The 13,656-nt window shown below is 40.3% G+C and overlaps 1 protein-coding gene across 11 annotated transcripts in view; it reads left to right on the top strand.

The window, feature by feature from the left end:
- The window catches only part of SMARCD3 (SWI/SNF related, matrix associated, actin dependent regulator of chromatin, subfamily d, member 3), an 80,476-nt gene that overhangs the window by 54,079 nt on the left and 12,741 nt on the right, over window positions 1-13,656 (top strand). For all 11 annotated transcript variants that reach the window (XM_048287288.1, XM_048286569.1, XM_048328865.1 and 8 more), the window contains 4 exons: window positions 5,326-5,448; window positions 7,172-7,267; window positions 7,759-7,860; window positions 9,391-9,552. In XM_048287288.1, coding sequence (XP_048143245.1) covers window positions 5,326-5,448; window positions 7,172-7,267; window positions 7,759-7,860; window positions 9,391-9,552 — 483 coding nt within the window. The remainder of the gene's footprint in view (window positions 1-5,325; window positions 5,449-7,171; window positions 7,268-7,758; window positions 7,861-9,390; window positions 9,553-13,656) is intronic.

Genomic DNA, 13,656 nt, shown 5'->3' with positions numbered 1-13,656 from the left:
CACCTTTTTTTGAGTTTTGTTGTTGTTGTTTAAGCTTTTATAGAACTGTCTACAAGTGTTTTTCATGCACTGCAATTTTGCACTCAGTAAATATTGTCTTGTTCCTTTTATTATTCATGATATTTCTATAGTCTGCTAAGTCACTGATTTTTCTGCTTTGGGTTGACCATTTTTACATTCTTGTCCATTTTTTTTCAGGAGTTACCGAACTAATTTTGTTTCTTCTGCAAATTTTGACATATCTTGCTGCTGCTCTGAGTGAGATGCCTCTATATTCCAGCTCTGATATGGACACTCTCTATTTAACTTGGGACTTTTATAATGATGAGACAGTGATCACTGTCTTTTCTGTCTCCTGATTTTTAGTCTCCATGCTACCACTGTTCATTATGCTTCCTAAAAAGTTACTCTATATGCAAAGGCAAAACCACGGATTTTAATCTTTTCTGTGCTTTCTGCTTGAGGTTTTTATGCTATGTTGAGGTTCATAGAAATTCACCCTTAAGATATACTTAGAGAGCTCTTAACACAGTACTGCTTATAAGATTGGCAGCCAGATTTTCTTGCGTCAGTTGGGAATAGACTATCCGCTAATAACTTTGTTCATTTGTTTGAAATCCCAGACACAACTTCCCTGGAAGCATCCTGGAGGTTTTGTGTCCAGCCTGAGAGTTCATTGAAGGAAACTTCAGCAGTTGATGGAGATTTGTCTGGGGGATAGCACACAGATCATGGGATCATCAGATACTCGCTTCCTGATTTGACTTGTTAGGGATTCAATGCTAATGGAAACTGAAAAAAAACAAAGTAACACTGTAAACCAGGGGAAGCTTTCTGAAGGATTTGGCAGATTTCCAGCATTTCACTCATGTATTTGAACTTAAAGCTGTATTGATTTGTGTGAAGATGACATTGGAGAGCTTGGGGAGAGAGCAAGCTGTAGCTGTGCTGCTCCACCGTTCCTGTTAGCCTCCCATTCAGACCTGTTTGATTTCATGTGAGCTCTCCCAGCAGTTGTGCTGAGACCTTTGCAGGAGTTCATTGCTGACATGACCACTCATTTATTACATACGATTATTTTTTTTTCCTTTTCGATTTCTCAAGGAGAAATTGTAAATGAAACACGGTGCGTTTAGGGGAAGGCTTTTCATTTTAATATGTCTGCAATTTAAAGTTCCTTTTGCTGAAGCAGAGTCAAAGATCTGTATCTTACTCTTAGAGAGCAAGGAGATCAAGCGTTTGCTGATTTTTGGACAAGAGATTATTTGATTTACAGTGTTGATCAGGTCTCTGTGAATTTCCCCCTGCTTAGCTTTGCCTTTGTGGGTGGTAAAGTTCTGGTGTGTTTGAAGAGATGAAGTGTGATGCTTTCTCTTTGCCCTAGAGATGTAAGTCTTCTCTTTAGTTTTTGCTCCCAACTACTGAGAATCCTTTGGTTGCTTGCTTTTCTGTTCTCTGAGAATCCACCATACAGAGAGGAGAACAGATTTTAGGTCTGTGTGGTAAAGTGCGTGGCTAAGAAATTTGAAGAATTTGTTGAAAGGCAGTGGCTTCTTGCCACTGCTTTATTTAAGCTGCAAAGCAATCAAGTTGCACATAACTTTTATCATTTCCTGCCTGGATGAGATTGAGTTGCGTAACTGGAGATGGAAGAATATGTCATTCTGAGAGCCTTCTGGATATGGACTTGACATTATTGTGGAACACAGGGGTACTGAGAGTGAACCGAATGCAGTGGTTTTGGGTGTGTGTCAGCAGCTGAAGAGACTTTATGGTCCATATAGTGACTCTAAAACCCCACCCAGCACCATGCTGGTGTCTTTCTTCCTTGAGCTGAATTTTGACTGTATCTCATCTCTGAACTGGCATCTTCCAAGACTGGACATCCTTATGATAGCAGTATAGCTGTGCATGCTGGAGTTGTTACTCACTGGATGGATCCCTTCAGGTAGGATTCAGACTATAATCTTGGGTGTCTGCCAAGGGTCTTGCTTCACAGGTGCAATGGTAGTTTAAATCAGCTGCCAGGAGAATAGTTATGGTAGGAGAGAAGGAGCTTGAGGGTCCAAAGTAACTGTTCTGGCTGTAGAGCCATGGTTCTGAAATTTTGCTAGGGATTTCTAAATTTATTTTCTTTAAATTCCACTGCACAAAGTATGCATTACCACTATTGGTGATAAGGGTATGCAGGGCAAGTTCAAGTGACATTGTCTAGTTCCTGGACCTGGAAGAGGAGACAGTCAGCCTCCCAAAATGTCTGAGAGCAGAACCGTTCCCAGGTAGCTCTTACAAGAAGCCAGTGGTGCTGGCAACACTAGATGTATAAGGAAGAGGTGGTAGTAATTCTGGAAAGGGCAGAAAAAGAAGGAAAAATGGAGCAGCAGCAGGGAAACATGATAAAAAATGGAGGAGCGGCAGGAAACAAACAAGATGTGGACATGATGGCAGCAGCTTCAGAAAGGTAGTTGAGGTTTGAATGTTTCTGGGTCAGTACAGTGTTGTGCAGGGCATGTTGGGCTGTTCAAGCAGTGTTCATGGACAGATGCCTCTTTCACAGTTTCTTATACTGCTCTCCAGAACATCTCTGGTAGGTCTGGCTGACTCTGCAGGTCATGTCTGCACTCTGAAAGGCATGGAGTTGCTGGAGTAAGAGCAAACCTGAAGAAATGAAGCATTTTCAAGGAGATGTGAGCAGAGAAAATTTGGTTTACAGAATTTTATTTTTTTTAAATTTTATTTTACCCAGCAAATGTCAGTTTTCCTTCTTTATGTTCCCTTATTCTGTGTTTTAACGAAGATTTTTATTAGACTTAAAGCCCATTTGGTGTTGAAGTATTCTTGCAGCTGTACAATTGCCCTACCTGACTGGTTTCTTGAGGAGTAAGAAGCAAGGATCTTTCTGTGGTTGTATTTAAGAGATTATCATTGCCTTAATAGTGTTGCAAATTTGCAGTACCTTGGGCCAATATCTGAAGACAGCCCCCAGGGTGCAGGTTGGACATTTTGTTGTCGGATAGAATGTCTCTGCCCAGCAGAGGCTGGAGGCACAGCATGCCACAGTACAGACAGGTTGTCAGTAATGTCTGTATCATGTTGGAGTCAAAGGCTAAATAGCTTTCGATGTAAAAGCAAGATACATAAAAAGTAGGAGAAATTATAATTTTTGAGATAGCCATTACTTAGTATTTTTATTCACAATTATTCTAAGTGCCTTTCTGATGTGGAAGTCAGCTTGTATATAGGTGTTACAGTCAGGAAATAATTAAATTTGAGAAAGAGAATTTGTTGTGTAAGACCAAACACTCTAAATTGAAGAGAGAGATGCAGGAGAAACAACCAAATGATTTGCAGACTGAGACTCTGGCAAAGCAGGGAAAATACAGGGAAGCCAGCAGGAAACCAGCTCTGAAACGTAAGCTGTACCTGGCTTGTGCATGACTTGAAAGACGAGTGCTAAGGGGCTATCAAAGGGAAGGAGTGAAAGTGTGGAGGAGAGGAGCTCGATACTTCACGGTTCAGTTGGGTGTTGTTGTTAACTTGGTTTTAGGTGGACTGGACAAGACAGCTAGAGAGAAAGGGAGACATCTAAAACACTCAGATTTGAATAAGGATGTTACTGCAGAAAATGATCTTAGTGATGAAATGACTTCTGAGGAAACAGACACGGTTCCTAGCTGGATATGGGGAGACATGAGGAGAGAAGGAGTTTCCAGGGTAAATGGGAGAATGACGATAATGTCTTTGGAAACTGAAAGAAGAGGAAATGGAATCAGTGATATAAATGTGAACTATCAGGAGAGTATCTTTGAGGAACTCTTAAGTAAAAGCCTGCTTGTGTATGTGGATACAGTTCTGCAAGTAATCCAGATGGGTATAAAATTTGGGAATGGTGCATAAAATGTGCAGAGTAATTTGAAGAGTTGTGAATTTAAAAATGTGAAGTCCTTCACAAGTCCGCTGCATGAAATAGAGACTTAGGATCATTAAAATAATTATATTATGAAAGAGCACTTTGGCAACAGAAATGCTGTGGGAAAGGATGGAGAAAACATTGATTCGCAGGAATGTTTTTCTGCCTATCTCCCTGTTCTTACCTGTGTAAACCTGTCATTTTCTGCACTGATGGCACTTTGGAAAATCCTGTTCCCTGCCAGAACATACTGTTGACACTCCATTTCTATCAAACCTCTCCGTCACTGTCTTCTCCAGATTTGGCAAAACGTAGTAATTTTTCTGTTCCTCTTCAGCCATACATCTCTGCCTTCCCCATTCCTCTGTGCCAGATTATGCTCTACAACCTGCTGTATGTAACTTCCTTCTCTCCTATGTGTGTGTGAAAGCTTTACAAGATTGCTCCTTTCTTCTGTTGTTTTGTCTGCATTAACTTGATAACTGTAACCTTTTTGACGTTGTGTTATACATAGGTATTGGAGATTAGAGTCCCAAAGTAATTTTTGGTAATAATCTTTTCTGGAATCCATGCATCAGACTTAATGGCTGTGTTTTCCACATGGTGCATGGCAGGAGGGGTGCTGAGAAATGACACGGCCAGAAGCCATTACACTGACTGGGAAACTTCAGGTGTTCTGTAAAAATGATTATGTGTAGGCATGATTGTATCTCTGACAGACTTGAGCACCTACCTCGGTGTTAGGAATGAGGCAGGGTGCCTTCCTTCACTCCGGTCTCCCAGCAAGGTGGAACTGCAGCATGTTTGCTGAGGGTAAAGGCAGGTGGGGTGAACAGGTGGGTAAGGCAGCCGGCGTGTGTCGGTGTGTTCAGGTGTGTCTGCAGGAGGATTATTACCAGATGCTGCATGATGGTAGAATGCAGATGAGCAGAGATGTGCCTGACAGGTAGTTTGCTGCATGAGCTGATTTGTGATTGCCATTTACAAATTTGAACTGATGCAACTATGAAAGACATTTATGTTGCAATGGAGTTGCAGCTGAGTTTTAGCAATCTAGCTAGGTTGAAGCCAGAAAGGACATCATATCGTGCTTTTCTCACAGTGATTTCTCAAATATCTAATCCAGACCTACAGGATGTATCACTTCTCAGGCTTGGCAACCTCCTGTCTTCCTCCATTTACACTGAATTTTAGTATGTTTGTATAGCCAATAGTTTTTGAAAGGAATTTTCAGATTCAGCTCTTCAGTGTATTTTCTTACATGTAACAGAATCTTAAATTCTAATATAACTGGTGCAACTGTACAAAACATGGAGATTCTCTACTAAATGTGTAATTATCACCTTTCCTGTGGCTTCCTCAGATCTTGAACTTAAACTGGATATGTACTTTTCCCTTGTCTATGTGTATAACAGCAAAAGCGGAAACTGAGACTTTACATCTCCAACACATTTAATCCTGCAAAATCAGACGCTGATGACTCCGACGGCAGCATTGCTTCATGGGAGCTGCGCGTGGAGGGGAAGCTCCTGGATGATGTATGACTTATCTCTGTTTCACTGGGGCTGGAGGACTCTAAAGATTGTCCTTTGGGGTGGTAGGTTTTACTGGGGACGTCAGCTGAGACAAGACACGTCTGAATGGTAGTGTTGGCTTGTTGCTGCTGGGAAGGCACCATGCCCAACCCAAGTGAGGGATAAGGCCCTAGTGGGAATGTTGGAGAGTGCAGCAGAAAATGAGGCAGATGTAAGGACAGGACAGGTAGGAGGAAGTGGAGATAAGAGGGCTGAGGTGAATCCCTTCAAAGAGGTGGCAGGGTTCAGGTTACCACAGGTGTGATAATTCAGGCCTACAGCAAGCATTGCATCTTGTGAAGAGCGGGATAACAAGGAGAAGGCAGTACTTACATTGTACTTAGGGAGTACAACACGATGTAGGAATGGTTAGAGCAAGGATGGAAGAAACATTTTATCATTATGAAGTCCTCAGAAACCTCAGTGATGGATTTAGCTGTCCTTGGGGAAGGCTGGACTTTCCTAATAAATCATCTCTTTGAATAGACTTCACAAATAAGTGTTTATAGGCTAAACAGATGGAGAACATGCATGCATGGAGAGGGCAATGCTTTCAGTCTGTCTGGAGGTAACTGTACACGAATCAGAGTCCTGCTGGAGGATGAAGTGGTGACAAAGTGCAACATCTGGGAATTGCAGTTAGACAAATTCAGTTTAGAAATTAGAGCATATATTTCAATAAAGAAAGATTCTTTATTGGAGCAACATAGCTTTTCAATTACCGGCATTTTTAAATAAAATTTTATCTGCATGAAATACAAAGAAATAAATTGGAATCCTGTGGCCTGTATTCTGTGGAGAGTCAGTTTTTAATGTAGACAGTATGAGCTATGTAGTAAACAACTAATACTGATAATTAAGTGAAAAGACAAAATGTAAAAGGAGATAGTTTTGCTTCGTGCATGACCACTCTGTAAAATTTAATGTAATCTGATAAATCAGACCAAGAAATTAGCATTCATCAAAAAACCCCAGACTGTTAAAAAGAAAGGTATACAGAGGCCTTAGGATCGTAGAATGGTTTGGGTTTGAAGGGACCTTCGAGACCATCTCATTCCATCCCACTGCCATGGGCAGGGATGCCTTCCACTAGCCCGGGTTGCTCAAAGCCCTGTCCAACCTGGCCTGGAGCACTTTCAGGGATAGGGCAGCCACAGCTTCTGTGGGCAATCTGTGCCAGGGCTTTACCACCTTACCACCTTCTGAGTGAAAAATGTCTTTCATTAAAACCATTGCCCCTCGCCCTGTCACTACAGGTCTTGGTAAAAAGTGTCCCTCGATCTTTCTTACAAGCCCCCTTTAAATACTCCCTGGAACCTGCTTTTCTCTGGGCTAAACAACCCCAGCTCTCTTAGCCTGTCCTCACAGGAGAGGTGCTCCAGTCCTGAGATAATTTTCATGGCCATTCTCTGGACCTTTCTCATGCATGCCATGTTCATCTTACAAGCCAGTCCTTTTCAATAACACTTAAGAGTCAACGAAGTCTTACCTAAAGTGCGCAGTGTTCCACTGTTGTTGAGATTTTTGCATCTTGCCCCGTGTTTGTCAGAGGGAGAACTCAATTAGATTGATCACACTTGTGACTTACATGGGATTTAATGTTCAAGACAGAGAGACTGAGAAGAAAGTCTAGGACACAAACTAATAAATGCAGCCTCATACATGTCTGGTTCTTCTGCTTGTACAGCTCAGCAAACAGAAACGGAAGTTTTCATCTTTTTTTAAGAGTTTGGTTATTGAACTGGACAAAGATCTTTATGGACCTGACAATCATCTTGTGGAGGTGAGAAGGTTGTGCCCCCTTTGCATACAAACCAGTTACTGGCACGCATAAACACCTGGTGCCTGTTGCCTCCCTTGTTTAAGGGACCTTGCATTCATTATTTCATTTAAGGTATTTTCAAAGTTTTCAAAATTCCATTCTTCTTAAGAATGTTTGCTAAAGGAATCTACTCTAAAAACGTAGATGGATTAGTGATATAGTGCACATCTTAGAACAGAATGTATGAAAAGATGAAAAAACTGTACACGTTTTTCCTAACAAATAAAGTGTGCTAACAGCAGAGCGGGTTCTGCACTAAAGCCGAATTGAAATGACTGGCGGGGCGGAGGGGTGTTGTGGTTTGGTTTTGTTGTTGTCAGGTTTCTTTTTTAAATTGCCAGATCTTCAGAAAGCTTGTACTTGTCTGATTCTAACATGGTGTACTGTGTGAGATGCACCTCCATGGACATCAGTGGAAAAAAGACCAACAGTTTTGCTTTTCTCTTTGTTAGTGGCACAGAACTCCCACAACCCAGGAAACGGACGGCTTCCAGGTGAAGAGACCTGGGGATGTCAGTGTGCGATGCACGTTACTTCTCATGTTGGACTACCAGGTCAGTGCACTGCTTTCGGCATGGAAAATACAGCTTCTGGGACCTAGTGCAATGGAGCAAATTCATCTTGTCACATACATCAAAACCCAATGTACCTGAACTTGCAGTGTCACGTGGTCCATTGAAGTTAGAATGATACCAAACTGACAGATTATTTAAAATCTAACGGGGACAAAACAAGTGAGTTTCTAATATAGTCTAGCAAAATATTGGTCTTGGTATTATGATAATTAGTATTTTTATTGTCCACCTGAAGAAAAAATAGGCATTTCCTCCTCTAGCTTCTTAGGGAATAGTCAGATAAGTTGCACACAAGTTACGCATGTGGTTCTTTAAAAAAAATTCAAAGGAGTAGCTTTTGCTAATGGTACCTGAACTGTGTAGCTGTGGCAGCCTTACCTTGGCACAAACGATGGACGCTGCAGTTGTGGAGCTCACTAATCTGACTGAAACCATCTCTGGAAGAAATGTTGCTGTCTTAACGAAACTGTTAAGAATGCACTGCTGTGAGTAGATGGGATCCCCCTTTTCAATGACAGTTCAGGCTCAGATGCGTTTTGATGGTATAACTTTTAAGAACTTGTTCTCTGCCACCTTCTTTCCCCTCCAGGCAAATAGCATCTATTCAAGATATAGACGCTCCATTTTATGTTAACAGAGGGAAAATTTTATTGATTTTGTGGAGCATATGGGCTAACTGAAATACTGATATAGGCAGCGAGAATTTTTACTGTTAAGACAATATAATGATGTTTGTTATGCTCACCGTTATTATAGATTTATGCTTTAGAATAGATGTTCTTTTATCCTTAAGTCTTGATTTGTTATAAAGCTAGCTTTGGGTGACCTGCCACTCCTCAGACTGGTGAATACTAAACCCGAGTATGAGTACACACTTGAAGAAGCATCAAATTCCAAATTATCCAAGGAATTTATATTACTAGAGATGGTAAACAGGGAAGTTGAATTGTATCACTGAGATCAGGAAAAGAAATAAAATACATTGACTGGTTGTGGCCGGGTAAATGTTTTGGTGTGCACCAGAATGGTGGGAACATGCCTGAAAAAATAAGAGTTCCAAGACAGTGTGTGGATATGAGACAGCAGTTATTAGCAACTGTGGAAGCATCATCCTGCCTTCCTTCTCTCTCTCTGTGGTTCATTTCCAGTAGTTCAGAGGAAGGGCTGTTCTTTTTCTTCTCCCATTCCCAAAAGGAAACATTTGCATCAGTGTTGAAAAGGAAAATTCTTCCTGAGTCTTTGTGCAAGTTTTTATTATTTGAAGTATGCGCTACAAGTAGTCCATGTGCATAGCACGGGTACAATGTCCCTCTTCCAGAGTACCAGATTTCCAGAGTTGTATTTTGTGGTGGGACACAAAAACACAAACTTGTATTTTTGCAATCTCTGCCACTGAATGGGATGCTTCTCCTGAGGAGCAGAGTCCCCCGAGAATTAAAACTGAAACTTCATACTTGCGTATCTGTCTGCTTTCCTCTTTATTGCCACCTCCTTTGCTTTCTGTTCCAGCCTCCCCAGTTTAAATTGGACCCACGGTTGGCCCGTCTGCTGGGGATCCACACGCAGACACGCTCAGCCATCATCCAGGCTCTCTGGCAGTACATCAAAACAAACAAGCTGCAAGACTCCCACGATAAGGAATACATTAACTGTGACAAGTACTTCCAGCAGGTAACTCTTTTTTAGACACAGTAGCTCTTTAGAAGCAAACTGTAACATCCAGCCACAAATTTGGGATGAATGAAAATGACTGATTTTTATCTTCCCTTAATGATTTGCAGTATCCTCAGTATTGAATGGCTTTCAGCAGCCACTACAATTAATATCATTAACAGCCTCCCCATGTGCCAGTGTTGTCAAAACCCCCTACATCTGGTGGTTCAGCACTCCCACAAAAGCTGTGGCCTTTCCAGGAAGGAGGACTTCTGTATTGATTTGATGGGTTTTTTTCCTCCATTGTATCATTTTATACTAAGAAACATGAAATATGTTTTCTTCCCTTCTCTTTCCCTGTTCATGAAGGAAGAAGACATGGAAGATAGAATTGGAAAAGCTGTTTCTTCTTAAATCTTCTTCAGATAATGAAATGATCTGCATGATATTTTGAAAGTAGCATGTTGAGACTTTTTGTCTTTCACAATGACCTCTAGAATTAACCGAGAAGGCCACTTAAAAGCACTTCCACCCTTTCTGTAAATATGATTATGGGGTTTTTTTTTTTGAAAGGTAGTGTTCACTGAGCTATCACTGTCTTACTTGGCTTTGTTTTTCTCTAGCTTCAGGCTCACATGACTTATTTTGAAAGTAATTGAAAGTAGGGTTTGTGACATACTTCTGTGTAAGGAAAGTACTGGCAATTACAATGAGTAATATTTTAGTGAGCAATGAAAGTAAATGTTGTGATGAAACTTGTGTCCTAGTTTTCAAGTTTTTATTTTCTGTTACTAATTTGCCCTACAACAGTTCAAAGTAGCCAGTGCTTGAAGTAAACTTAAAGACAACTTTGCACATTTGAAAATACCAAATGCAGCAAAACAACTGTGAGATTCATGGGTATTTTTAGGAATATAGAACCAAAGTGATCAGGATTATATAGTCACTCTCTTGTTTGTTTGGGTTTTGGTTTTTTGAGAATTACAGCATACAGTCTCTTTTCACATATAGTGAAAATTCCATATTAAAACCACATAAGAATTTTTGACAAAATGGCAATGCTGTTCTCTTGATTAGATTATTTGATTTCCATTCTTTATTTATCTTTAGCCAATTTAGACTGAGTTTTGTTTCTGCCAGCCCAAAGAGGAAATGGGAAAGGGGAGGTGAAAAATATTTGAAAAATCATGAGCAGAATGAAAAGGTGAAAAAGGAGTAATTTTTTATATTTTGGTCAATAGTTGCAGTCCATCAACTAAAACTAGCAGGTAGCAAATTGAAAACAAACAAAAGGACTCAAGCATATTTAAACTTCAGAACTCTTTGCAATACAACCTTGCAAATGCCACAAGTGTATATAGATTCCAAAAGTGACAAACCAAAGGATGAAAAATCTTGGGCTGTTTTAAATGCAAATTTGGAGGTTGGGAGAGTGTTTTTGGGGAAGAACCAGTATATGTTTCTCCTGTTCTTATATTTTTCCTTTAGTATCCCCTTTTGGCCACTACCAAGAGCAGGATACTATGGTAGATTTGCAGCAGATCCTTTGTATGACCCTGTACAGATGTACATATCTTTCAGTAAGCAGGAGGGCCTTCTCAATTTTATGTATTTTAATTTTCAGTTTAAGAACTTTGCTAGAATAAGAACTTGTTGAAGCCATCTTTTCCTCATGCACCTCATTAGAGATTTATTTGGTCTTAGGTCTCCTTTGTCTTAGAACTCTGCAGGAATGCTATGATACCTGATAATTGTCTTCTCATCCTCAGAAGATGAGCCAAGTGAGAGAGTTGGGAAGTAGCTGATTGCTTTTCTAGAAGACTGAACCTCACACCCCGCAAGAGCTAGCTAACCTGGAATAGTTTCATAAGAATGCAGTGCTTGCACAGATTTAAATCATAAATGGGATTGTTTTGAGTATTTCTGTTTTCCTTAGGTCTCTGTCAAAACTGTCCTAATCAGCTGATCTTACTTTCAAAACTGATGCTACTACTTAGGAATCTGAAGCCACTTACAATAAACGAAGTATTTAATGATGAGGTTTTTTGGTTTTTACTCTAATACTCTTAAGGTTGAGAGATGGAGGGCAAAGGAATTGGGTTAGTAATGCCTTCCAGTCTGATAATATTTCTGTAGATTATATAGTTTTAGCCTCATGACTCCTGGGGGAAAAAAGGGTTGTCCTAGCCAGAAGTGTACGTATCACTTAGGGGAGCAGTACATAGGCACCAGTGTCTCTGGCATTCCCCTTGAGATACTGGTCTTCTCATTTGGTATGTCAGCTTTTCTGCATCCTGCACTGCTGCACTGTGGTTATATCTAAGGGCACAAGACAGTACACACTAAAAAATTATCACTGAATGAGTTACCTGACCCACCAGCATCACTGTAGCCAGAGAGGCTTTCAGAGCCAGGGGTTGCAAGTGTAGACCACTAATTCTAGTTAGGCAGGAATATGAGAAGCTCTAGGAAAATTCCACCTACCCTTAGTTTCCAGCCTCCCATCCTCCTCTCGCTAATGTGTGTTCTTGATCCCTTTTCCCTTCTTAAAGCTCTTGTCGCTTAGGCTTGCATCCATGTTAGGAGTTTGACTTGAGTGTTGAGCCAGTGGTGACAGCAGATTAGATGGAGCTTGGTGTGGAGAGATTTTGGGTGGGAATTCCACAGTCATCTCTATCAAGTGTCAGAATTCAGAACTCAATTAAGGAGGAAGCTGCAGACTCATTAGGTTTTGTTACTTCCTTGTTCTTCAGAGACTAGCTGGCTGAATTCCTGGATACAGGCAAGTCCTATAAATCAGACAGATTTTAGAATTGATGAAGACAGATCCTTTTCTGTTCAAAAACAGTTTACATCAGCAGGGAGATTTGAAATCCACTGTGTTACAAGCAAAAACAAGAAAAAAGTTTCAAAGGTACTTCAAAAGCAATAGAACCTTGCAAATACCCAGAGCTGGCTCCTGGGTATTTCTGCTGCCAAATTCACTCACTTGAGAAAACTGTGAATTTCAAAAGATACCCTATCTGAGGAACCAGAGCATCTGACTTTGTATGTCTATTCTACAACCTGATAGTCCTTTCTTTTCAAGCCTGCCTGCATGCTTTGTCTCTGGAGCTGCAAAGCTTGTTTCTGTTTACAGATACATACTATGAGTAGTGTATCTCTTCTATCAGGTGAAAGTAGTTTCCCTAAGAGGCATTTTCATTGGCATAGGCCTGAACATTTTTACAAAAACTTCCTCCACATAAAGGCACATTTGAAGGCAAATGTCAATATATATAGAAAGTTCAGGTTTGTTTGGGGTTTTTTTAAGGTCAGTTTAATTGGAGTATCTTTAGAGAAAAGTCTATTTGCCAGTTCAGAGCATTAAAAATCACAGTAGGAAACAAAGGCTGTAATTATATTTCTGAAAACTCCAGGTATAAAGAGTGTTTCTAGATTCATGGCAATGCACTACAATTACAGAAAATTTCCAAACTCTACAGCTTTTAATGCTTTCCAGAAGAAAAAAATTCTTTTTTTCTGAATTCAGTAGAAATTCATTGTGTGATTTTCAGGGTTGTCCTGTGCAGAGGCAGGAGCTGAATTCAATGACCCTTGTGCGTCCCTTCCAAGCTAGGATATTCTATGAGTCTATGATTCTGTTTAGCTTCTGGACCATAGTAAAGAGACGGGGTAACCATGAACCATTGTTTGGAAAGGGGTGGTTCCCTTCCAAGAGGCTGTTCAGGCTTTGGTTAAAAATAAATAATATCCCCTTGGCTTTATTTTTCCTTAATCCTAAAAACCCCAGAAATTGCAAGCGATTTTAAAATCCAGAAATGTTTTCTCGTATTTTTCTTTAGCACAAAATATCACAAGAAACAAAAAGGCAAACTGTTTTTATGTTTTCTCTGGTAAAAAAATACAATTCTCTTTACAATGTGCTTTTGTAAACCTTCAGTAAGAGAGGGAGTATTTGCTTCTCTCCCATCATTGATACAGCTGATCTTCGTGTCTCATTAAAGAGCACAATCTTCACATGCCCTGCAGCATCTAAACCAGAAGTGAGACATCTGAAATTGTCATGACTTGATGGATATGTCTGCAAGCCCAGATGAAAGTACCACAGCAATTTACAGG

This window comes from Corvus hawaiiensis, chromosome 1 (assembly GCF_020740725.1).
Source record: "Corvus hawaiiensis isolate bCorHaw1 chromosome 1, bCorHaw1.pri.cur, whole genome shotgun sequence".
In the NCBI taxonomy this organism is placed as follows: Eukaryota; Metazoa; Chordata; class Aves; order Passeriformes; family Corvidae; genus Corvus; species Corvus hawaiiensis.
This window is presented reverse-complemented; position numbering and strand designations above follow the sequence as displayed.